At 57.0% G+C, this 25,576-nt stretch overlaps 1 protein-coding gene across 1 annotated transcript in view; it reads left to right on the forward strand.

Moving 5' to 3' along the window:
• The first annotated feature begins 1,809 nt into the window (after window positions 1-1,809).
• Window positions 1,810-25,576, forward strand: part of LOC137457365 (5-hydroxytryptamine receptor 2A-like) — a 64,169-nt gene continuing 40,402 nt past the window's right edge. The window contains exon 1 of the mRNA XM_068169257.1: window positions 1,810-2,014. Coding sequence (XP_068025358.1) covers window positions 1,891-2,014 — 124 coding nt within the window. The 5' untranslated portion in view covers window positions 1,810-1,890. The remainder of the gene's footprint in view (window positions 2,015-25,576) is intronic.

Raw genomic sequence — 25,576 nt, forward strand, 5'->3', positions numbered from 1 at the left:
GGTACAGTGCATCTTCTGCACCATTGGTCTCCCAGTAACACCCAGCCCAGGGCCCTCATTGCTCTAGGGGAGTGCACCATTAGCATCTGAGGGTTTTGACCACAACTGCTCTGCTTTACAGATTGGATCCATGGCCAGCGTTACCAGGAGGAGCTTCCACAAGGCCAAGTGCCAGGGCCTGCCCTTGGCCACAACAACCCCAAGCAGTGCTCCAGGCCTGGGGCAGTGTGGCTGGAAAGCTGCTGGCAGAAAGGGACCTGGGGTCTCTAAGGGACAAGCAGCTGAACAGGAGCCAGCAGTGTGCCCAGGGGGCCAAGAAAGCCAAAGGCCTCCTGGCTGGGGTCAGCAATGCTGTGTCCAGCAGCAGCAGGGAGGGGATTGTCCCCTGGCACTCAGCTCTGGGCAGGCCACACCTCGAGTGCTGTGGCCAGGTTTGGGCACCTCCAGCCAAGAGAGAGGTGGAGGTGCTGGAGCCAGGGCAGAGCAGGGCAAGGCAGCTGGGAAGGGCCTGGAGAAGAAATCTGATGGAGAGAGAGTGAAGGAGCTGGGGCTGGTTAGTGTGAAAGAGGGGAGGCTGAGGGCAGACCTCCTGGCTGTCTACAGCTCCCTGAAGGGAGGTTGTGGAGAGGCTGCTGCTGGTCTCTGCTCCCAGTAATTAGTGACAGAACAAGAGGGAAGGGCCTCAAGCTGCAGCAGGGCAGGGTTAGGCTGGACAGCAGGAAACATTTCTTCCCATCAGGAGTGGTCAGGGGTTGGAATGTGCTGCCCAGGGAGGTGGTGGAGCCCCCAGGCCTGGCTGTGTTTCAGGGTGGTTTGGATGTGGTGCTTGGGGCTATGGCTCAGGGCTGAGCCTTGCAGGGCAGGGCTCTGGGTTGGACTTGGTGACCCTGGGGCTCTTTTCCAGCCTGAGTGATTCTGTGGTTCTGTTGTTGATCTCAGAGTAGCAAAATGTCCCCAGATGCTGCTTCCATTCCTGGAGCTGCTTTGCAGCTGTGCTCTGGCAGTGCTGTCTGCACTGCTTGGGGTTCCCTGCAGTGCCTCTTGTCCCACAGCAGCAGAATGTCTGTGGAGTGGCTACCAGTTGACACATCCCTGGTGCTCTTCCGGCCTGCTCCTGCAAGCCTCACCCAAAGGTTTACTTAGTGATAATCAGCCTCTGCCCAGCCCCAGCACAGCGGTGGGATGCTCTCCCCCAGAGCTGCAGGCACAGTCTGCACCCATGAGATAAGTGCCTTGCAGCCTGGAGCTGCTCCTAGCCAGCAGGAAGGAAGAGAAGGAGAATGTCATTTGCATGGGCGTGAAGAAGGTGTTGTGTAGCCTGTGAGCTCAGTGAGAAATGCACTTTTCTCTTCCTTTCCCTCGCAGAACCATGGACCTGGGAGCCGGCTGGAGACCGCAGAGCCTCCTTCCCCGCCCGGCCGCTGCCGCGCCGCCGTCCTCCGCCGCAGCCCGCGCCGCCGGGGGAGCCCCGCACTGAGCGCTGCCCGGCTGCTCCGGCTGGCTATGGAAGAGCAAAGGGGCTGCTGGCTCGGGTTCTCTGGAGTCGGGCACCGGCCTGGCACCTGCCCCCGGCCAGGGGCTCGCGGCTGAGGCAGGGCCAGGAGCCCGCGGCGCCAGCCCTGCGCCATGAGCAGCGTCAGCAGCGCCGGGGCAGCGCTCGGCCTCGCCGCCCTGGCGGGCACGCCGGCCCTGGGGCCGCCCGGCGCTGGCCTGATGGCCTGGGCCTTCAGCAGCAACTGGACTCTGAATCACAGCTCGCCTACAGCCGACCCCCTCAATGCCTCCGGGCAGGACGAGCTCTCCCGCCTGGCCGGCAGGGGGAAGAACTGGCCGGCCCTCCTCATCCTCGTGGTCATCCTGCTAACCATTGGGGGCAACATCCTGGTAATTATGGCTGTGTCCCTGGAGAAGAAGTTGCAGAACGCCACCAACTTCTTCCTGATGTCCTTGGCAGTGGCAGACATGCTGGTGGGTATCCTGGTCATGCCCGTGTCCCTCATTACCGTCCTCTATGGTAAGTGCCTGCCCTTCCTCCTTGCCTAGGTGGTTCACAGGGAATGCCCTCGGGCTGCAGCAGGCTGCTGGGCCTCACTTCCCCTCTGCTGGTAGCTGGGGCACGATCAGTGTGGCTGTCGCAGGGCATGTTTCCTGCTCTGTTGGGTGAGGGCGATGCTCTGCTGGGAGCTGAGCTGCTCTCTGAGCTCCTGGCACTGCCCCCTGGGTGCCAGCAGCATCACGTGGGCTACATGATAGCCGAGGCCTCCCAGAGGAACTGTGATAGAGAGGCAGCTTCACACCTCTGGGTTGGAAAGCCCCAGAGTGTCCTGGGACACAACAGCGTGGGGAAAAACTCAGGAGTGTGCTTGTGGCTGATGCAGCTGTAAGGCAGGCCAGAACTGGGCAGCGAGCTCCCACTGCTACCAGAGACCCTGCAGCAGGGATGTGGCTGAGAGAGGAGCTGTGCACTGCAGGATGGGATGTGGTGAAGAGAGGAGCTGTGCACTACAGGATGGGATGTGGTGAAGAGAGGAGCTGTGCACTACAGGATGGGATGTGGTGAAGAGAGGAGCTGTGCACTACAGGATGGGATGTGGCTGAGAGAGGAGCTGTGCACTGCAGGATGGGATGTGGTGAAGAGAGGAGCTGTGCACTACAGGATGGGATGTGGCTGAGAGAGGAGCTGTGCACTACAGGATGGGATGTGGTGAAGAGAGGAGCTGTGCACTACAGGATGGGATGTGGTGAAGAGAGGAGCTGTGCACTACAGGATGGGATGTGGCTGAGAGAGGAGCTGTGCACTACAGGTTGGGATGTGGTGAAGAGAGGAGTTGTGCACTGCAGGATGGGATGTGGCTGAGAGAGGAGCTGTGCACTACAGGATGGGATGTGGCTGAGAGAGGAGCTGTGCACTGCAGGCTGGGATGTGGTGAAGAGAGGAGCTGTGCACTGCAGGCTGGGATGTGGCTGAGAGAGGAGCTGTGCACTACAGGATGGGATGTGGTGAAGAGAGGAGCTGTGCACTGCAGGATGGGATGTGGTGAAGAGAGGAGCTGTGCACTACAGGCTGGGATGTGGTGAAGAGAGGAGCTGTGCACTACAGGATGGGATGTGGTGAAGAGAGGAGCTGTGCACTACAGGATGGGATGTGGCTGAGAGAGGAGCTGTGCACTACAGGGTGGAATGTGGTGAAGAGAGGAGCTGTGCAATACAGGATGGGATGTGGTGAAGAGAGGAGCTGTGCACTACAGGATGGGATGTGGTGAAGAGAGGAGCTGTGCACTGCACGATGGGATGTGGTGAAGAGAGGAGCTGTGCACTACAGGATGGGATGTGGCTGAGAGAGGAGCTGTGCACTACAGGCTGGGATGTGGTGAAGAGAGGAGCTGTGCAATACAGGATGGGATGTGGTGAAGAGAGGAGCTGTGCACTACAGGATGGGATGTGGTGAAGAGAGGAGCTGTGCAATACAGGATGGGATGTGGCTGAGAGAGGAGCTGTGCACTACAGGATGGGATGTGGTGAAGAGAGGAGCTGTGCACTGCAGGATCGGATGTGGCTGAGAGAGGAGCTGTGCACTGCAGGATGGGATGTGGTGAAGAGAGGAGCTGTGCACTACAGGATGGGATGTGGTGAAGAGAGGAGCTGTGCACTACAGGATGGGATGTGGTGAAGAGAGGAGCTGTGCACTACAGGATGGGATGTGGTGAAGAGAGGAGCTGTGCACTACAGGATGGGATGTGGTGAAGAGAGGAGCTGTGCACTGCAGGATGGGATGTGGCTGAGAGAGGAGCTGTGCACTACAGGATGGGATGTGGCTGAGAGAGGAGCTGTGCACTACAGGATGGGATGTGGTGAAGAGAGGAGCTGTGCACTACAGGATGGGATGTGGTGAAGAGAGGAGCTGTGCACTACAGGATGGGATGTGGTGAAGAGAGGAGCTGTGCACTACAGGATGGGATGTGGTGAAGAGAGGAGCTGTGCACTGCAGGATGGGATGTGGCTGAGAGAGGAGCTGTGCACTACAGGATGGGATGTGGCTGAGAGGGGAGCTGTGCACTGCAGGATGGGATGTGGTGAAGAGAGGAGCTGTGCACTACAGGATGGGATGTGGTGAAGAGAGGAGCTGTGCATTACAGGATGGGATGTGGCTGAGAGAGGAGCTGTGCACTACAGGATGGGATGTGGTGAAGAGAGGAGCTGTGCACTACAGGATGGGATGTGGTGAAGAGAGGAGCTGTGCACTACAGGATGGGATGTGGCTGAGAGAGGAGCTGTGCACTGCAGGATCGGATGTGGCTGAGAGAGGAGCTGTGCACTACAGGATGGGATGTGGTGAAGAGAGGAGCTGTGCACTACAGGATGGGATGTGGTGAAGAGAGGAGCTGTGCACTGCAGGATGGGATGTGGCTGAGAGAGGAGCTGTGCACTACAGGATGGGATGTGGCTGAGAGAGGAGCTGTGCACTACAGGATGGGATGTGGCTGAGAGAGGAGCTGTGCACTACAGGATGGGATGTGGTGAAGAGAGGAGCTGTGCAATACAGGATGGGATGTGGTGAAGAGAGGAGCTGTGCACTACAGGATGGGATGTGGTGAAGAGAGGAGCTGTGCACTGCAGGATGGGATGTGGCTGAGAGAGGAGCTGTGCACTGCAGGATGGGATGTGGTGAAGAGAGGAGCTGTGCACGGCAGGATGGGATGTGGTGAAGAGAGGAGCTGTGCACTACAGGATGGGATGTGGCTGAGAGAGGAGCTGTGCACTGCAGGATGGGATGTGGTGAAGAGAGGAGCTGTGCAATACAGGATGGGATGTGGTGAAGAGAGGAGCTGTGCACTACAGGATGGGATGTGGTGAAGAGAGGAGCTGTGCACTACAGGATGGGATGTGGTGAAGAGAGGAGCTGTGCACTGCAGGATGGGATGTGGCTGAGAGAGGAGCTGTGCACTGCAGGATGGGATGTGGTGAAGAGAGGAGCTGTGCACGGCAGGATGGGATGTGGTGAAGAGAGGAGCTGTGCACTACAGGATGGGATGTGGTGAAGAGAGGAGCTGTGCAATACAGGATGGGATGTGGTGAAGAGAGGAGCTGTGCACTACAGGATGGGATGTGGTGAAGAGAGGAGCTGTGCACTGCAGGATGGGATGTGGCTGAGAGAGGAGCTGTGCACTGCAGGATGGGATGTGGTGAAGAGAGGAGCTGTGCACGGCAGGATGGGATGTGGTGAAGAGAGGAGCTGTGCACTACAGGATGGGATGTGGTGAAGAGAGGAGCTGTGCACTGCAGGATGGGATGTGGCTGAGAGAGGAGCTGTGCACTGCAGGATGGGATGTGGTGAAGAGAGGAGCTGTGCACGGCAGGATGGGATGTGGTGAAGAGAGGAGCTGTGCACTACAGGATGGGATGTGGCTGAGAGAGGAGCTGTGCACTGCAGGATGGGATGTGGTGAAGAGAGGAGCTGTGCAATACAGGATGGGATGTGGTGAAGAGAGGAGCTGTGCACTACAGGATGGGATGTGGTGAAGAGAGGAGCTGTGCAATACAGGATGGGATGTGGCTGAGAGAGGAGCTGTGCACTACAGGATGGGATGTGGTGAAGAGAGGAGCTGTGCACTACAGGATGGGATGTGGTGAAGAGAGGAGCTGTGCAATACAGGATGGGATGTGGCTGAGAGAGGAGCTGTGCACTACAGGATGGGATGTGGTGAAGAGAGGAGCTGTGCAATACAGGATGGGATGTGGCTGAGAGAGGAGCTGTGCACTACAGGATGGGATGTGGCTGAGAGAGGAGCTGTGCACTACAGGATGGGATGTGGCTGAGAGAGGAGCTGTGCACTACAGGATGGGATGTGGTGAAGAGAGGAGCTGTGCACTGCAGGATGGGATGTGGCTGAGAGAGGAGCTGTGCACTACAGGATGGGATGTGGCTGAGAGAGGAGCTGTGCACTGCAGGATGGGATGTGGCTGAGAGAGGAGCTGTGCACTACAGGATGGGATGTGGCTGAGAGAGGAGCTGTGCACTACAGGATGGGATGTGGTGAAGAGAGGAGCTGTGCACTACAGGATGGGATGTGGCTGAGAGAGGAGCTGTGCACTACAGGATGGGATGTGGCTGAGAGAGGAGCTGTGCACTACAGGATGGGATGTGGTGAAGAGAGGAGCTGTGCACTGCAGGATGGGATGTGGCTGAGAGAGGAGCTGTGCACTACAGGATCGGATGTGGTGAAGAGAGGAGCTGTGCACTACAGGCTGGGATGTGGTGAAGAGAGGAGCTGTGCACTACAGGATGGGATGTGGCTGAGAGAGGAGCTGTGCACTACAGGATGGGATGTGGCTGAGAGAGGAGCTGTGCACTACAGGATCGGATGTGGCTGAGAGAGGAGCTGTGCACTACAGGATGGGATGTGGCTGAGAGAGGAGCTGTGCACTACAGGATGGGATGTGGTGAAGAGAGGAGCTGTGCACTACAGGATGGGATGTGGTGAAGAGAGGAGCTGTGCACTACAGGATGGGATGTGGTGAAGAGAGGAGCTGTGCACTGCAGGATGGGATGTGGTGAAGAGAGGAGCTGTGCACTGCACGATGGGATGTGGTGAAGAGAGGAGCTGTGCACTGCAGGATGGGATGTGGTGAAGAGAGGAGCTGTGCACTGCACGATGGGATGTGGTGAAGAGAGGAGCTGTGCACTGCAGGATGGGATGTGGTGAAGAGAGGAGCTGTGCACTGCAGGATGGGATGTGGTGAAGAGAGGAGCTGTGCACTACAGGATGGGATGTGGCTGAGAGAGGAGCTGTGCACTACAGGATGGGATGTGGCTGAGAGAGGAGCTGTGCAATACAGGATGGGATGTGGTGAAGAGAGGAGCTGTGCACTACAGGATGGGATGTGGCTGAGAGAGGAGCTGTGCACTACAGGATCGGATGTGGCTGAGAGAGGAGCTGTGCACTACAGGATCGGATGTGGTGAAGAGAGGAGCTGTGCACTACAGGATGGGATGTGGTGAAGAGAGGAGCTGTGCACTACAGGCTGGGATGTGGTGAAGAGAGGAGCTGTGCACTGCAGGATGGGATGTGGTGAAGAGAGGAGCTGTGCACTACAGGCTGGGATGTGGTGAAGAGAGGAGCTGTGCACTGCAGGATGGGATGTGGCTGAGAGAGGAGCTGTGCACTGCAGGATGGGATGTGGCTGAGAGAGGAGCTGTGCACTACAGGATGGGATGTGGCTGAGAGAGGAGCTGTGCACTACAGGATGGGATGTGGCTGAGAGAGGAGCTGTGCACTACAGGATGGGATGTGGTGAAGAGAGGAGCTGTGCACTACAGGATGGGATGTGGTGAAGAGAGGAGCTGTGCACTGCAGGATGGGATGTGGCTGAGAGAGGAGCTGTGCACTGCAGGATTGGATGTGGCTGAGAGAGGAGCTGTGCACTGCAGGATGGGATGTGGCTGAGAGAGGAGCTGTGCACTACAGGATTGGATGTGGCTGAGAGAGGAGCTGTGCACTGCAGGATGGGATGTGGTGAAGAGAGGAGCTGTGCACTACAGGATGGGATGTGGTGAAGAGAGGAGCTGTGCACTACAGGATGGGATGTGGTGAAGAGAGGAGCTGTGCACTGCAGGATGGGATGTGGTGAAGAGAGGAGCTGTGCACTACAGGATGGGATGTGGCTGAGAGAGGAGCTGTGCACTACAGGATGGGATGTGGTGAAGAGAGGAGCTGTGCACTGCAGGATGGGATGTGGTGAAGAGAGGAGCTGTGCACTACAGGATGGGATGTGGTGAAGAGAGGAGCTGTGCACTACAGGATGGGATGTGGTGAAGAGAGGAGCTGTGCACTGCAGGATGGGATGTGGTGAAGAGAGGAGCTGTGCACTACAGGATGGGATGTGGCTGAGAGAGGAGCTGTGCACTACAGGATGGGATGTGGCTGAGAGAGGAGCTGTGCACTACAGGATGGGATGTGGTGAAGAGAGGAGCTGTGCACTACAGGATGGGATGTGGTGAAGAGAGGAGCTGTGCACTACAGGATGGGATGTGGTGAAGAGAGGAGCTGTGCACTGCAGGATGGGATGTGGTGAAGAGAGGAGCTGTGCACCAGTGGATTTGTGTTTCAAACCAAAGCCTTCATTCGTGGCTCTTATCCCTCCACCTGCCTCGTGCCTCTTGGGGGCATTTTGCCTTTCTGTGGCTCTGTTTCTCACTCTCTCACCTGAGGAAATCCCTTCCCTTCTAAACCCACTTCTGATCTGTCTGGGATTGTTTCTCCTGCACCACCCCAGGGGCGGTTTGCTTGAGCTGAAGTGAGGACTTGCTCCTTCCTCCCAGTGCTGGCACTTCAAAGGAGTGAAACTGCTATCAAGGCCTGAGTTCTGAGGGGCTGAGTTCTCAGGATGTCATTTCTGAGAGGCTGAGTTCTCAGGGGCTGATTGCTCAGGGTCTCATTTCTGAGGGGCTGAATTCGCAGGAGCTGAGTTCTCAGGGTCTCATTTCTGAGGGGCTGAGTTCCCAGGAGCTGAGTTCTCAGGGTCTCATTTCTGAGGGGCTGAGTTCCCAGGAGCTGAGTTCTCAGGATCTCATTTCTGAGGGGCTGAGTTCTCAGGGGCTGATTGCTCAGGGGCTGAGTTCTCAGGAGCTGATTGGTCAGGGGCTGGGATCTCAGGGGCTGATTGCTCAGGGGCTGGGATCTCAGGGGGTCTGTTTCTCATCATGATTCTAGGAGTCCATCCCTGGATGTTACAGAGAAGCTTTGCCTGCCCCCCTGAGTCTCTGCCCATCAGTGGTCTCCTATCAGTGCAATGCATGCACTTAACAGGCAACAATGAATCAGTTTTGAAGGCTGCTCTCAGATTTTCCCAGGGAAATGTTTGGGTATTGATATTTCTTGGAAAGCAATAATGCTGTTTGCTCCCAGATTTGATTAGCTATCGGTTTGCTGTCCCTTCAAGTCAAATGTAAGGGTATTTATGGGACTTCTTCACTTCCCCAGATGATTCAGTTGGACAGAGATTAATTTCTAAGAGACATTGATCAAGCATCCATCACTCCAAGGCTTATGGAAGTTGTCTGCAGGGGGTTAAATTGATCTGTGATTTAGGTCCAGGTCTGGCCATTGAGGTTGCATGCAGAAAGCCTTCTGTTGGAGGCTGCCAGCCTTGGTCCAGCTCTAAATCCTCTGCTTATTCCAAAGTGTGGGGTTCATTTTTAGCCTTTTGCTGCCATTCCCTGGAGCTTGAAAGGGAGCCTGGAGGTCACTTGCATGGTCTGACTGACCTGCACTGGCATAAATCCTGGCTTAGCCTGTGACTCTAAACAGCTGGATTTGTGAGAGCCTTCTTCCTACAGACAGACTTTTCTGAGGCCCTGGAAGCTGATGGGAAGGGATTTCTTGGGGCTGTTGGAAGGTGTAAAACATGTGGCATATTTAGAGGCAAATAAATGTCATTGATCTGAGGAGGAACTGCTGTTCTTCCTCTTTTCCTGTCAGAGCACCAGGAGGAGCTGTTGGTGGTCTTCAACACAGGGAACTGGCACTGAAGAGATTTGTGGTCAAAGTGCTAATTCCAGAGCAGGCATGGAAGATTTGTGGCAATAGCTGCTGGGGAGGATGCAGGATCCCTGCTGGCTGTTGGCACTGCTCCCCTGGGCTGTCCTGGTGGCCAAAGCAGGCATGATGGCTTCAGGCTTTGTAAGGGAAGGAGGAGAAATTCCACTTGGGAAAAACAGAGCATCAGAGGAACTGGAGCTGGGGCAGAGGAGCCTGAGGGTGACCTCATGGCTGGGGATAAAGATGTGCAGGGCTGGAGCCAGGCTCTGCTCAGGGATGGCCAAGCACAGCACAAGGGGCACTGGGGGCAAGCTGGAGCAGAGGAGGTGCCAGGGGAACAGGAGGGAAACCTTTGTCCCTGTGAGGCTGCTGAGCCCTGGAGCAGGCTGCCCAGAGAGGTTGTGGAGTCTCCTGCTCTGGAGCCTTTCCATCCCCCCTGGATGTGTTCTGTGTGCCCTGCCCTGGGTGACCCTGCTCTGGCAGGGGCTTGGGCTGGGTGAGCTCTGGAGGTCCCTTCCAGCCCCTAAGGTTCTGTGGTTCTATGATCCTTGCTGTAACTGAGAGCTTCCAGAGCTGCATCACTTATTCCTGAGGCTGTTTCAGCTGCTGTGCTAAGGAGCATCTCCTCACACTGGGCCTGAGGACAGATCTGACCTTTGGGGGCTTCTTGACTCAAATTCCTCCCAGCTACAGTTCTTGGAGAAATGGTTCTGCACAGGGCAGCCTGCCAGCACTCTGGGGGGCTATGAGCAGTGGGACAGTGGACTTGGACTTGGTTTTTGAGAGCTAGAGGTCAGGAAATCCAACCAGACAGAGATGTCTGAGGAGCTTTGCTGTTCCCTTTGAGGTGGGCGCACACAAAGCAGTACCAGTGAGGGAGGAGACCTCAACAGGCTGGAGAGATGGGCAGACTCCAAGGGCAGGAGATTGAACACATCCAAGTGCCAGGTGCTGCACATTGGCCACAACAACCCCAGGCAGTGCTACAGGCTGGGGTCAGAGTGGCTGAGAGCAGCCAGGCAGAGAGGGACCTGGGGATGCTGGTTGATGGTAAGCTGAACATGAGCCAGCAGTGTGCCCAGGCAGCCAGGAGGGCCAATGGCATCCTGGCCTGCATCAGGAACAGTGTGGCCAGCAGGAGCAGGGAGGTCATTCTGCCCCTGTACACTGCACTGGTTAGGCCACACCTTGAGTCCTGTGTCCAGTTCTGGGCTCACCAGGTTAGGAAGGAGGTTGAGCTGCTGGAAGGTGTCCAGAGAAGGGCAACAAAGCTGGGGAGGGGTCTGGAGCACAGCCCTGTGAGGAGAGGCTGAGGGAGCTGGGGTTGCTTAGCCTGGAGAAGAGGAGGCTCAGGGGAGACCTTCTTGCTCTCTCCAACTCCCTGAAGGGAGGTTGTAGCCAGGTGGGGGTTGGTCTCTTCTCCCAGGCACCCAGCACCAGAACAAGAGGACACAGTCTCAGGCTGTGCCAGGGGATGTTCAGGCTGGAAGTTAGGAAGAAGTTCTACAGAGAGAGAGTGATTGCCCATTGGAATGGGCTGCCTGGGGAGGTGGTGGGGTCGCCATCACTGGAGGTGTTCAGGAGGAGACTTGATGGGGTGCTTGGTGCCATGGGTTAGTTGATTAGGTGGTGTTGGGTGATAGGTTGGACTTGGTGATCTTGAAGGTCTCTTCCAACCTGGTCTGGTCTGGTCTGGTCTGGTCTATTCTATTCTATTCTATTCTATTCTATTCTATTCTATTCTATTCTATTCTGTATTCACACAGCAGCAGAGTTCTGCTGGTAGTAACTGAGAGTCACAGCCAGGGACTGAGCAGGCAGAGCCTTGCTGCTTGGAGATGGAATTGGGAGTGCTCAGGCAGTTGTGCTCTGTGTATTTTACCCTCTCTGTACTCTCCACTTCACACATCCCAAGGCTGGGCTGTTGCAGGAGCTGGCAGGTGCTGCATGGAGCACATCACTTCCACCTCTGTAGGAGCTACTTCTGATTTATGTCACCAGAAAGGAACCTTTAACCAAAGCCCACATGTAGAAAAGGTGCTGTCAAGTTTGGCCCTCAGCTGCCTGAGCCCCACTGACACACTTTAGCTTGTGGAGTAGGTCCTGCTCCTCACTTTGTGGCTAATGAGGAGGATAGAATCAGAGAACAGAGGTTCCTGCTTTAGGTGATGTAATTCATGGCAGAGAAGCAGAGAATTGTCTGGGTTGGAAAAGGCCTCTGAGCTCACCCAGTCCAACCAGCAGCCCAGCCCCACCATGGCCACCAAACCATGGCCCCAGGTGCCATAGCCACAGGGTTCTGGAACAATTCCAGGCATGGGGACTCCACCACCTCCCTGGGCAGCCTCTGCCAGGCCCTGACCACTCTTGCACCAAAGACATTTTTCCTCCTCTCCAACCTATGAACAATGAGGTCTCCCTCAGCCTCCTCTGCTCCACACTCAACACCCCCAGCTCCCTCAGCTGCTCCTCCCCAGCCCTCTTCTCCAGACCCATCCCCAGCTTGGTTGCCCTTCTCTGGCCCTGCTTCAGCCTCTCAATGTCCTTGTGGGAGTGAGAAGCCCACAACTGAGCCCAGGACCCAAGGTGTGGCCACCCCAGCGTTGGGTGGAGATGGAGCAGATTCCACTTCAAGCATAAGCAGAAGACTGGAGAGAAGCCTCCACAAAGGCCTCTGCTTTACTTAATGCAAAGGAGGAGCAATGAAGCTGTCAGTGCTTGGAGGCTCTCACTGCAAAGGCAGTGATGAGAGGATGGATTCTTCAGCAGTTAGTCAGCACTTTGATATATTTATCAATTAGGCTTTCTTAGATGTCTTGGACTAATCAATGAGTTCCACTGGAGACCTTGGGGCATTAGCCATGGCCTGCAGGTTCTTCAAGAAGGAAACAAATCAGCATGCTAATTACTAACCATGGATTAGGGTGAGCAAATGAGACATTAAGGCCTTGTTTAATCTCAGGGGAGAAACTTCTGATTAATTAAGTACTCATCTGCTAGGGCACCAGGTATTCTGCAAGCCAGGCAGCCTCTGCCAGCATCTGGAGCTTGCTCCCTGGCCCGGGAGCCTTGCAGCAGGCAGGGCTGGCTTTGCATGCTGCCTGGTGGCCAAGGGCAGGAGGGAGAAGGCTGCTCTCTGGCTGCTAGGAGCAGGGAAAGAGTGCAAGAGACTGACCAGCTGGTGAGTGGAAACCACAGAAGGTGTGAAGCTTCCTTCATTCTAGTGAAATGGCTTCACAGCTACCAACAAGATGCCAGAGAGTGGCCAGCAAGTGGCCAGCACACTCCTCTGAGACCCCAGGTGCCCAGGCTGCTCTCTTGCTGCACTTGGGTCACAGCAACCCCAAGCAATGCTACAGGCTTGGGGCAGAGGGGCTGGAAAGCAGACTGGTGGAAAAGATCTGGAGGTGTTGGTGGACAGCAGCTGAAGGTGAGCCAGCAGTGTGCCCAGGTGCCCAAGAAGGCCACCAGCATCCTGGCCTGGAGCAAGAAGAGTGTGTCCAGCAGGAGTAGGGAGGTGACTGTGCCACTGTGCGTGGTCCTGGTGAGGCCACAGCTTCAGTGCTGGGTTCAAATCTGGGCACCACAACATAAGAAAGACCTTGAGGTGCTGGAGGCTGTCCAGAGAACAGCACTGAGGCTGGTGAAGGCTCTAGAGACCATCATACAAGGAGCAGCTGAGGGAGCTGGGGGTGCTCAGTGTGGAGCAGAGGAGGCTGAGGGAGACCTCATTGCTCTCTGCAGCTCCTGAGAGGAGGCTGCAGTGAGCTGGGGTTGGGCTCTGCTCCCCAGTCTCAGGTGATGGAAGGAGAGGAACTGGCCTGAAACTGTGCCAGGGGAGGCTGAGGTTGGAGAGGAGGAGAAATGTCTTTGGTGCAGAGTGGTCAGGACCTGGCAGAGGCTGCCCAGGGAGGTGGTGGAGTCCCCATGCCTGGAGGTGCACTTGGGGCCATGGCTTGGGGGCCATGGTGAGCTTAGGTGGATGGTTGGACTCGAGGCCCTTAGAGGGCTTTTCCCACCTTGATGAGGACAGGCTGAAGGAGTTGGGGCTGTTCAGTCTGCAGAAGAGAAGGCTCCCAGGTGACCTCATTGTGGCCTTCCAGGATCTGCAGGGGGCTACAGGAAGGCTGGGGAGGGACTGCTCAGGATCTCAGGCAGTGATAGGACTAGGGGGAATGGAATGAAGCTGGAGGTGGGGAGATTCAGGCTGGAGGTGAGGAGGAAGTTCTTCCCCATGAGAGTGGTGAGACCCTGGAATAGGTTGTCCAGGGAGGTGGTTGGGGCCCTGTCCCTGGAGGTGTTTAAGCCCAGGCTGGATGAGGCTCAGGGCAGCCTGCTCTAGTGTGGGGTGTCCCTGCCCATGGCAGGGGGGTTGGAACTAGGTGATCCTTGTGGTCCCTTCCAACCCTGACCGATTCTATGACACTGATACTATTCTCTGATCCTTCTGGAGCTCCAGCAAAGCACTGTGGTGCTGCTGGCCTGGTGCAGCTCCCAGGAAGGTTGCTGTTAGATGCAGCACTCATCATGCTCAGTGCTGGAGTGGCTTTACAGCCAGATTATTGTTATTACTGTTAATTACCATCATTATTATGTGGTGACAGGGATGGGCTGAGTGCTCACAGCACACTCTGCTCTTTATTCCCCCTGCAGAGGGGGGGTGCAGTAAGAGCTGCCACTCAAACAGCTCCTGCTGCAGTCTCGTGTTCCCTGACCCTGCTTTCCCCTTCCAGGGTGACCCTTTCACTGCACTGAAAGTCCTGCAGAGGCCTGATCAGGTGAAATGAACTTCAGCAAGCTCCCACACATGGGTCAGGGCACTCTGAAGAACAAATCCAGGAGTGGCTGAAGGCCTTGGGGGTGACAAAGAGCCCAGGAGCCAGCACTGGTCCCTGGCAGCCCAGAGCCAGCTGAGTGCTGAGCTGCAGCCAGAGCAGGCAGAGCAGCAGCACAGGGAGGGGATTCTGCCCCTCTGCTCTGCTCTGCTCAGAGCCCACCTGCAGCACTGCCTCCAGCTCTGGGCCCCAGCACAAGAAGGACCTGGGGCTGCTGGAGAGGCTCCAGAGGAGGCCACCAAGATGAGCAGAGGCTGCAGAACCTCCCCTGTGGGGCCAGGCTGGGGGAGTTGGGGCTGTGCAGCCTGGAGAAGAGAAGGCTCCAGGGAGACCTCAGAGCAGCCTGCCAGGACCTGAAGGGCTCCAGGAGAGCTGGGGAGGGACTTGTGACAAGGGCTGGGAGTGCCAGGCTGAGGAACAATGGCTTTGAGCTGGGAGAGGAGAGATTGAGCCTGGAGATGAGGAAGAAATTGTTGAGAGTGAGGCTGGGGAGACTCTGGCACAGGCTGCCCAGGGAGGCTGTGGCTGCCTCCTGCCTGGGGGTGTTGAAGGCCAGGCTGGATGAGGCCTTGAGCAGCCTGTGCTGGTGGGAGGGGTCCCTGCCCATGGCAGGGGGCTGGAGCTGGAAGGTCTCTTCCAACCCAACCCTTTCAGTGCATCTCTGAGGCAGGAGTGAGGTGTGGATGGGCAGAGCCAGCAGCTGAGCAGACAGCCAGAGGGTGCCTGGGGGGCTTGTACTGCAGTGTCCCAGCAGTGCCAGGGAGTGCTGCACCCCTCCAGGTGCTCCCTAAGCTGCAGGGAGGAGCAGGCTGCTCTCTGAACAGCTGGGGACAGCTGCTCTGCCTGCTTGAGTCACTTCTGACTCCTACTGCTCTCTAGCAATCACTCTCCAGGTACAGCTTTGCGTTTCGTGCTGCCAAACAGCTCCACTGCTCCCAGATGCTGTGTGGGAAGCACACCAGGGTTAGATGCAGCTGCTTTGTAACCCTTCCTTCTCAAAGCAACAGAGAGGCTTCTGAGACCTCTTGTGCTACTCTTACACTCAGCACTGGGAGGCCACACCTTCAGTCCTGGGCTCAGTTTTGGGTCCCTCACTCCAAGAAGGACATTGAGGAGCTGGAGCAGGTCCAGAGAAGGGCAACAGAGCTGGGGCAGGGTCTGGAGAAGAGGGCTGGGGAGGAGCAGCTGAGGGAGCTGGGGGTGCTGAGCCTGGAGCAGGGGACAGCATGGAGTGAGCATAAGCAGGGTCTCACTGCCTAGTTCCCTTCACCTGATATTGTGATTCACACAGCATCAGAATCTCCTGCCCAAGGGTTCAGCCTGAGAGCCTCTGACAGGGCAAGGCTCTGAGGAACACAGCACTGCTTCACTGGAGGAGCTCCTGGGGGTGTTCAGCCTGGAGCAGAGGAGGCTGAGGGAGACCTCATGGCTCTCTGCAGCTCCCTGGGAGGAGGTTGGAGCCAGCTGGGGGCTGGGCTCTGCTCCCTTGTGTCAAGGAGGAATCATAGAATTACAGAACTCTCAGGGCTGGAAGGGACCTCAAAGCTCATCCAGCTCCAGCCCCCTGCCATGGGCAGGGACCCCTCCCACCAGCACAGGCTGCCCAAGGCCTCATCCAGCCTGGCCTTCAACACCTCCAGGCAGGAGGCAGCCACAGCCTCCCTGGGCAGCCTGTGCCAGAGCCTCCCCAGCCTCATGGTGAAAAACTTCTTCCTGCCATCCAAGCTGACTCTACCCACTCCCAGTTTTGTTCCATGTCCTCAGGCTGTCCCAGGGGAGGTTCAGGTTGGACATTAGAAGAAACTTCTTCACTGGAAGGGTTCTCCAAGCCTGGCCCAGGCTGCCCAGGGGGTGGCTGAATCCCCCCAGGCCTGGAGGTGTTTCCAGGAGGCAGAGCTGTGGTGCTGAGGGCCAGGGCTTAGCCCCAGCCTTGCAGAGAAGGGTTGGGCTGGGTGCTGCAGGATGCTGTGGCTCTGTGGTGCTTCCTGCCCTCTCTTAGGGCAGTGATGGCTGTGAGGTAATTGACTGCAGCCACATCTGTGTGTGAGTGATCCCTCCAGCTGGAGCCATGAGGTCTCCCTTCTGACAGCCTCCTGGCTTGGCCTCTGCTTGCTTGTTGATAGCCTAGACAGTGTCTTGTGCTTGCCACAGTGACCTGCTGACATCACCCTGCCCTCAGCACCCATCAGATAAGTGCCTTGCAGCCTGGAGCTGCTCCGAGCCAGCAGGAAGGAAGAGAAGGAGATTGTGCTGCTTGGGGATATCACAGTATCACAGTATCACTTAGGTTGGAAAGGACCTCGAGGATCATCGAGTCCAACCTATCAACACAGACCCCATGACTAGACCATGGCACCAAGTGCCACGTCCAATCTCCCCTTGAACGCCTCCAGGGTCAATGACTCAACCACCTCCCTGGGCAGCACATTCCAATGCCGAATGACTCGCTCGGTGAAGAACTTCCTCCTCACCTCGAGTCTGAACCTCCCCTGGTGCAGCTTGAGACTGTGTCCTCTTGTTCTGGTGCTGGTTGCCTGGGAGAAGAGGTCAACCCCTTCCTGGCTACAACCACCCCTCAGGTAGTTGTAGAGGGCAATGAGGTCACCCCGAGCCTCCTCTTCTCCAGGCTAAGCAACCCCAGCTCCCTCAGCCTCTCCTCACAGGGCTGTGCTCAAGGCCTCTCCCCAGCCTTGTTGCCCTTCTCTGGACACCTTCAAGTCTCTCAATGTCCTTCTTAAACTGAGGGGCCCAGAACTGGACACAGGACTCAAGGTGTGGCCTAACCAAAGCAGAGTACAGGGGCACTATGACCTCCCTGCTCCTGCTGGCCACACTATTCCTGATGCAGGCCAGGATGCCCTTGGCCTTCTTGGCCACCTGGGCACACTGCTGGCTCATGTTTAGGTGGCTGTCAATCAGCACCCCCAGGTCCCTCTCTGTTTGGCAGCTCTCAGCCACTCTGACCCCAGCCTGTAGCTCTGCATGGGGTTGTTGTGGCCAAAGTGCAGCCCCTGGCACTTGGACTTGTTGAATGCCATCCTGTTGGCCTCTGCCCATCTGTCCAGTCGGTCAAGGTCCCTCTGCAGAGCCCTTCTGTCCTCTAACTGACCAACATCTGCTCCCAGCTTGGTGTCATCTGCAAACTTGCTGATGACTGACTCAATGCCCTCATCCAGATCATCAATGAAGATGTTAAAGAGCACAGGGCCCAGCACTGATCCCTGGGGCACAGCACTGGTGCCTGGCTGCCAGCTGGCTGTGGCACCATTCACCACCACTCTCTGGGCTCAGCCTCCAGCCAGTTCCTAACCCAGCACAGAGTGTAATGGTCCAATCCACAAGCTGACAGCTTAGTCAGCAGTTTGCTATGGGGGACAGTGTCAAAGGCCTTGCTGCAGTCCAGGTAGACCACATCCACAGCCTGCCCCACATCCACCAGGCAGTCACCTGGGCATGGAAGGAGATCAGGCTGGAGAGGCAGGACCTGCCCTTCCTAAATCCATGCTGGCTGGACCTGAGCCCTTGGCCATCCTTCAGGTGCAGTTATTGCCCCCAGGATAATCTGCTCCATCACTTTCCCTGGCACTGAGGTCAGGCTGCCAGGCCTGGAGTTTCCAGGTTCCTCCATCCGACCCTTCTTGTGGATGGGGACCACCTTGGCCAGTTTCAGTCACCTGGGACCTCTCCAGTGAGCCAGGACTGGAGGAAAATGATGGAGAGTGGCCTAGCTAGCACATCCGCCAGCTCTCTCAGCACCCTAGGATGGATCCCATCTGGTCCTATGGACTTGTGAATATCCAAGTGGCTCAGCAGGTCCCCAACTAACTCCTCATGGATTTCCAGGGTATTACTCTGCTCCCCGACCCCAACGCCCAGCTCCGGAGGCCACTCAGGGGTGACTCTTGTAGAGCAGGGTCAGTGGCTGGACTTGGGGATCCTGAGGCTCTGTTCCAGCCTGAGTGATCGTGTGGTTCAGTTCTGGGATGCCTGCTGTGCCCTTGCACACCTCAGGGCCCCTCCTTGCTGCTGCCTGCCCTCTCCCTGCTGGCTCAACTGCCAGTGGCAGCCTCTGCGCCGTGCTCAGCTCTGCTGCTGGTGGAGCCAGCTGAAATGTTCAGTGTTGTGGGACTGTGGAGCCCTCCAGCCTGGCTGATGGGCAGAGTGGTGCCTGGAGCCCAGGCCTGGCAGCACGGCAGAGGAGAGCAGCAGCCCTGTGTTGACAAAGGAGTGCAAACAAGCACAGCATCAGCGTGGCTCAGTCCCCAGCCAGCACCAGCAGCCTCTTCCAGCACAGTGGAAGCTCGAGGAGCTCTTTAACATCAATATTTATCAGGCTTAGTGTTTGGGCCCCTCTAGGGCTGCACAGATACTTGCTAATTGCCTCTCTCAGTGCTGGAGGGAGGCTTTAAATATTTATATGGTTGGTATTAAGTCTTAAGGTGATTACTGTCAGGAGGCAGGTGAAATCTCACCTTGTTAAAACAATGCCCTTACAAACAGTGCCAGGGGTACAACACCTTCACTCCACAGCAGGTCCCTTGTGCTGCCTCTGATCAGTGAGCTGGGCTGGTGCAAGGAGCAGAGAGAAACCAGCTTGCTATGGCTCATGAGTCAACACCCTGGGAGAGCAGCAAAACCCTTAGGGGCTTGGGGAAAACTGTGGGGTGAGCCAGTGCCAGCTGAGCCTCCCAGAGCCTGAAGAGCATCCACCCCTGCTCTGAAGAAAGCTCCATTGCAACTGCAGCTCAGGTGAGATTAGAAGGAAATTGGTTTTAGGGAGGCAGATGTGTCCTGGAGCAGGGCCAGGGAAGGGCAGCAAAGCTGGGGAAGGGTCTGGAGAAGAGGGCTGGGGAGGAGCAGCTGAGGGAGCTGGGGGTGTTGAGTGTGGAGCAGAGGAGGCTGAGGGAGACCTCATTGCTCTCTACAGCTCCCTGAGAGAAGGCTGCAGTGAGCTGGGGGTTGGGCTCTGCTCCCCAGTCTCAGGTAATAGAAGAGGGAATGTCCTGAAACTGTGCCAGGGGAGGCTTAGGTTGGAGAGGAGGAAAAATGTCTTTGGTGCCAGAGTGGTCAGGGATTGGCAGAGGCTGCTCTGAGGTCTCCCTGGAGCCTTCTCTTCTCCAGGCTGCACAGCCCCAACTCTCCCAGCCTGGCCCCACAGGGGAGGTTCTGCAGCCTCTGCTCATCTTGGTGGCCTCCTCTGGAGCCTCTCCAGCAGCTCCAGGTCCTTCCTGTGCTGGGGCCCAGAGCTGGAGGCAGTGCTTCAGGTGGGCTCTGAGCAGAGCAGAGCAGAGGGGCAGAATCCCCTCCCTGTGCTGCTGCTCTCCCTGCTCTGGCTGCAGCTCAGCACTCAGCTGGCTCTGGGCTGCCAGGGCCCACTGCTGGCTCCTGGGGAGTTATCTTTACCACCAGTGCAATCCATTGGCTGCTGTGAGCTTACCCAGCACCACTGATTCTCTTTGAAAGTCCTCACAGCTTTCTTGAGCCCTCAGCTAACCTAAACAGCTCTGTGAAATCAAAAGCACTGTTGCTCAGCCTCTTTCCAGGCTATCAGATGTGTGGAAAACTGCAATCCACATCCTGGGAATCCTGCTGCTGAATTTCCTCCACATGAGTAACTGCCTGCCTGCCTAAAATACAGCTGGGATTAACTCTGTGGCACATTTATGTTGCTGTTGGGAAAGGAAACAGGGTCTGGTGTGCCCTGAACCCCTGTAAAAGCTGCCCTGCTGCCACCCAGCCCTTAAATTGTGCTTAGAGTGAGAGGGGAGGCCATCAAACTGCCCCTTGGATGCTCTCCATATCCTGTAGAGTACAGGGGCCTGGTTGCAAAGCCTTTTTCAGCAGCTGAATGTTAACTTGCAGGATTTCCCAGAGCCCCTGAAAACTCTGACTGCAGTCTGCTTCCATCCCACTCATAGGATCACACAACCACACAAAGGCTCTGCTTGGAAGGGACCTCAAAGGCCAGCCATGGGCAGGGACCCCTCCCACCAGCACAGGCTGCTCAAGGCCTCATCCAGCCTGGCCTTCAACACCTCCAGGCAGGAGGCAGCCACAGCCTCCCTGGGCAGCCTGTGCCAGAGTCTCCCCAGCCTCACTCTCATCACTTTCTTCCTCATCTCTACTCTCACTCTCCCCTCTCCCAGCTCAAAGCCATTGTTCCTCATCCTGGCACTCCCAGCCCTTGTCACAAGTCCCTCCCCAGCTCTCCTGGAGCCCTTCACAGCCCCAACTCTCCCAGCCTGTCCCCACAGCAGAGGTTCTCCAGCACTGTGGTGGTCTTGGTGGCCTCCTCTGGATCCTTTCCTACAGTTCCATGTCTCACACCCCCAGGTGCTGCTGTTCCTCCTTTCAGAGGAGGCTGAATCTGGCTGTGGCAAGCATTAGCTGTCGTCATTTCATTTCTTATCTCAGGGCCAGGGAGCTGCTGAGGGCACTGCAACAGCTCTCAGCTGAGGAGAGGCTGAGAGAGCTGGGGCTGCTTAGCCTGGGCAAGAGGAGGCTGAGGGGGATCTGATCAATGCTTACAGATAGCTGAGGGCTGGGGGTCAGGGAGCTGGGGCCAGGCTCTGCTCAGTGGTGCCCTGGGACAGGACAGGAGGCAGTGGGCACAAAGTTGAACAGAGGAAGCTCTGACCATGAGGAGCAACTTCTTGGGTGTGAGGCTGCTGAGCCCTGGAGCAGGCTGCCCAGAGAGGTTGTGGAGTCTCCTGCTCTGGAGCCTTCCCAGCCCCAGCTGGATGTGTTCTGAGTGCCCTGCCCTGGCTGACCCTGCTCTGGCAGGGGCTGGACTGGATCTGCAGAATCATAGAATCAACAAGGTTGGAAAAGACCTCAAGGATCACCAAGTCCAACCCTTCCCAGCCCTCCCATTCTGTGGTTCACTGGAAAGCAGCAAAGTTATCACTTCCTCATCCCAGGATTTTTCTTTTTATCTACAACAATTCCTCTTTCCTCCTTTCTGGTACCCATCTGTGCTTTGCTGCCCTGCACTTCTCAGGTAACTCACCAAAGCTAACTACAACGAGGCAAGGCACTGGCCAAGCTGCTCCTGGACCTGGCAGGGCTACTGGCATGAGAACTGAAAATGATCCCTGCATCTGAAAGCAGATTTAGCTTCCCTGATCTAGAAGCTAATTGGGCATGAGAAGACTGCAGCACTGACAGCACTGAAGTTGTTGCTGTGGTTAAACTGACATCAGTTCTCCTGTAAAACAGCAGTGGAGACACACAAGCTCCAGGACCTTGAGCCCTCCCATTCCCAGGGAATTAAAACCCTGCTGCAGCTTCCCACAGTGGCACAGCAAAAGCAGGAAAGAAAAATAATCATAGGAGTATCACAGAATCAGTCAGGGTTGGAAGGGACCACAAGGATCACCTAGTTCCAACCCCCCTGCCATGGGCAGGGACACCCCACACTAGATCAGCCTGGCCAGAGCCTCATCCAGCCTGGGCTTAAACACCTCCAGGGCTGGGGCCTCAACCACCTCCCAGGACAACCCATTCCAGGGCTTCACCACTCTCATGGGGAAGAACCTCCTCCTCACCTCCAGCCTGAATCTCCCCACCTCCAGCTTCATTCCATTCCCCCTAGTCCTATCACTCCCTGAGATCCTGAGCAGTCCTTCCCCAGCCTTCCTGGAGCCCCCTGCAGATCCTGGAAGGCCACAATGAGGTCACCTGGGAGCCTTCTCTTCTGCAGACTGAACAGCCCCAACTCCTTCAGTCTGTCCTCACAGGAGAGGTGCTCCAGCCCTCTGCTCATCCTCCTGGCCCTGCTCTGGACACCTTCCAGCACCTCCACATCCCTCTTTTAATAGGGGCTCCAGAACTGGAGGCAGGACTCCAGGTGGGGTCTCCCCAGAGCTGAGCAGAGGGGGAGGATCACCTCCCTTGCCCTGCTGGCCACACTTCTCCTGATGCAGCCCAGGATCTGATTGGCTTTGTGGGCTGCAAGTGCACACTGAGAGCTCCTGGTGAGCTTTTTGTCCCTCAGCACCCCCAAGTCTCTCTCCTCAGGGCTGCTTTCCAGCTAGTCCCTGCCCAGCCTGTAGTTGTGCCAGGGATTGCCTCCACCCAGCTGCAGGACCCTGCCCTTGCTCTTGTTGAACCTCCTGAGGTTGGCTTGTGCCCACCTCTCCAGCCTGTCCAGCTCCCTCTGGATGGATCCCTTCCCTCCAGCCTGTCTGCTGCACCACACAGCTTGGTGTCATCAGCAACCTTGCTGAGGGTGCACTCAACTAATTCTTCATTTGCATTAACTACCAGCAGGGTTGCAGGAGACACCAAGCTGTGTGGTTCTGCTGACAGCTGGAGGGAAGGATCCATCCAGAGGCACCTGGACAGCCTGCAGAGCTGGGCCCAGGACAACCTCAGGAGGTTCAACAAGACCAAGGGCAAGGTCCTGCAGCTGGGGCAGGGCAATCCCAGGCACTGACACAGGCTGGGCAGGGACTGGCTGGAGAGCAGCCCTGGAGAAAAGGCCTTGGGGGTGCTGGGGGAGGAGAAGCTCAGCAGGAGCCTGCAGGGAGCACTTGCAGCCCAGAGAGCCAAGCAGAGCCTGGGCTGCAGCAAGAGAAGTGTGGCCAGCAGGGCCAGGGAGGGGATTCTGCCCCTCTGCTCCACTCTGCTGAGACCACAGCTGGAGCTCTGGGGCCAGCTCTGGAGCCTCTGTGCCAGGAAGGCTCTGGAGGGGCTGGAAGGTGTCCAGAGCAGGGCCACGAGGAGGAGCAGGAATATGAGAGAAACAAAACCACCTGGACAGCATCAGCCAAGCCAGAAGGGAGCTGAACTCCTTTTCCAGCAGCAAACCCAGAGCAAAGGAGAAGTCTCCTAGGGACAGCCAGCCCCACAGAGCCAACACAAAGGCACTCACCAGCAGCTCCTCATCCCAGGCCACAGGAAGCAGCAGATCTGCACTGAATGCATTCCATGCTGAAGTGCTGCAAGGGCTGGGAGCAGAGCTCAGCACCAGCTCATCTTCCTAAGACCAATGCCAGCTCAGTCCTCTTCAGCTGCAGCTACCATAACACTTTGTCAGGAGTGGGTCCTGCTTTGGAGGCTGGGGCTGACCCCTAAGGAACAGCAGTTGCATGAAGGGAGCTGCATTGCAGCTGCAGAAGAGATTTCCTTAGCCTGAGAGGAGAGCAGGAAAACATCTGGGAACCTTCTAGAGGTAGGCTGCTGCCATGGCCATGCCAAGAGCCACAGTCATAACCAGGCAGCAGGAGTGTAAAGAGGGTTGGAGGAGAAAGCAGTGCTCCAGCAGAGCCTGGCTGCCTGTGTTCCCCCTGCCCTGAGCACACCCTGGCCTGCTTTGTAGGAAGGCATTGCAGAGAGGAGAAAGAGAGCATCACATTGTGTGAGCTAGCTGCAGCCTGCTGCCACTGACCAAAGCAGAGGAGAGAGCCACACACTCAGGAGCCAGAGCCTGGGGTGTTGCTCAGCACTCCTCCCTCTGCATTCTCAACATTACAAAGGGAAAAACAAAGTAAGAAAAGGAGAGAAGAGACTTCCCTTTCCCAGCTGCCAGCTCCTCTTTGATCTCAGCCACAGGGATTCAGGCCTCCAGGCTGCACTTTCCACACTAGCACACCCACTTGTGTCCCAGGCCCTTCTGCAAGAGGCTGAGCCCATGACAAAGCCTCTCAAAGCCACAGGGTAAGGGAGGAGGCTCTGCAGCATCCCTCTCAGGCCTTGGAACTTGGGCCACAAGGATGAGCTTTCAGCCTGGCGGTGCTGGAAGGGATGTGACTGCTGAACACTGCACCTGTGGCTTGCTCACCCCTGACACCCACCAGAGCCTAGCTGGCAGACTGGCACAGCTTGGCTGAGACACCTGAAGGCTGTGTGAGACTTGGGCAGGCTGAGAGCTGGGCAGAGAGGAACCTGCTGAGGCTCACCAAGGAGAGGAGCAGAGTCCTGCAGCTGGGCAGGAAGAATCAACTGCAGCAGCACAGCCTGGGAGGGGATCTGCTGCAGAGCAGCCCCAAGAAGAAGGAGCTGGGAGTGCTGCTGGGCAGCAAGGTCTGCAGGGCACAGCAATGTGCCCTGGGGGCCAAGAAGGCCAAGGGGGTCCTGGGGGCATTGAGAGGAGTGTGGCCAGCAGAGCCAGGGAGGTTCTCCTCCCCCTCTGCTCTGCCCTGCTGAGACCTCCCCTGGAATATTGCATCCAGCTCTGGGCTGCCCAGCTCAGGGGGGACAGGGATCTGCTGCAGAGAGGCCAAGGGAGGCTCCAGGGATGCTGAAGGGGTTGCAGCAGTGCCTGGGGAGGAGAGACTGAGAGCCCTGGGGCTGTCCAGTCTGGAGAGGAGAAGGCTGAGAGGGATCTGATCAATGTCTATCAATAGCTGAGGGCTGGGGGTCAGGAAGGAAGGGACAGGGACAGGCTCTGCTCAGCTGCACCCTGGGATAGGCCAAGGGGCAGGGGATGGAAACTGCAGCACAGGAGGTTCCAGCTCAGCAGGAGGAGGAACTTCTGCACTGTGAGGCTCCCAGAGGCCTGGAGCAGGCTGCCCAGAGAGGTTGTGGAGTCTCCTGCTCTGGAGCCTTCCCAGCCCTGTCTGAATGTGCTCCTGTGTGACCTGTGCTGGATTCTTTGCTCCTGCTCTGGCAGGGGGTTGGCCTGGAAGCTCTCCAGAGGTCCCTTCCAACCCCTGACATCCTGTGAGCCTGCCCCATCAGTGTGCACCCTCCTCTGAAGTGCATCCCCAGGGATGCTGTTATCCCCTGGACCCCTCTGGAAGGGGTCAGTTAAAGCCAGCCCAGGCTGCCTGGAAGGATGTGCCATCAATAGATGGCCTAGCAGCAAGAGGAAGCAGCTGTGCAGCACTGTCCATCACCAGCCCTCCCGAGGGAAGCTGCCAAGAGTGGGAGCTGTTGGAAGAGTTTGTGCTGTGCTCATCTGTGCTGGACTGAGCAGCCTGAGCTCCTTGTGCAACAGGACCACCCCCAGCAGGTACAGGCTGAAGGCTGCATGACCCCCAGCAGCCACAGGAACAAAGCACAACATTGACAGGTGTGAAACGTGTGCCCTCCTCTGCTGTCTGCTCTGAAGCTTCCACACTGAGGAGATGTTCTTGCCAGGGGCAATGAACACAGCAAGGGTAATAAAAGACTCCCTGGCCTGCATGTGAAACTGTTGGAGTGAGGCCAGAGGAGGCCACAGGGATGCTCCCAGGGCTGCAGCAGCTCTGCTTTGAG

Source organism: Melanerpes formicivorus, unplaced genomic scaffold (assembly GCF_026170545.1).
Source record: "Melanerpes formicivorus ecotype bairdi unplaced genomic scaffold, bMelFor1.0.p_v2 SCAF_174, whole genome shotgun sequence".
Classification (NCBI taxonomy): domain Eukaryota; kingdom Metazoa; phylum Chordata; class Aves; order Piciformes; family Picidae; genus Melanerpes; species Melanerpes formicivorus.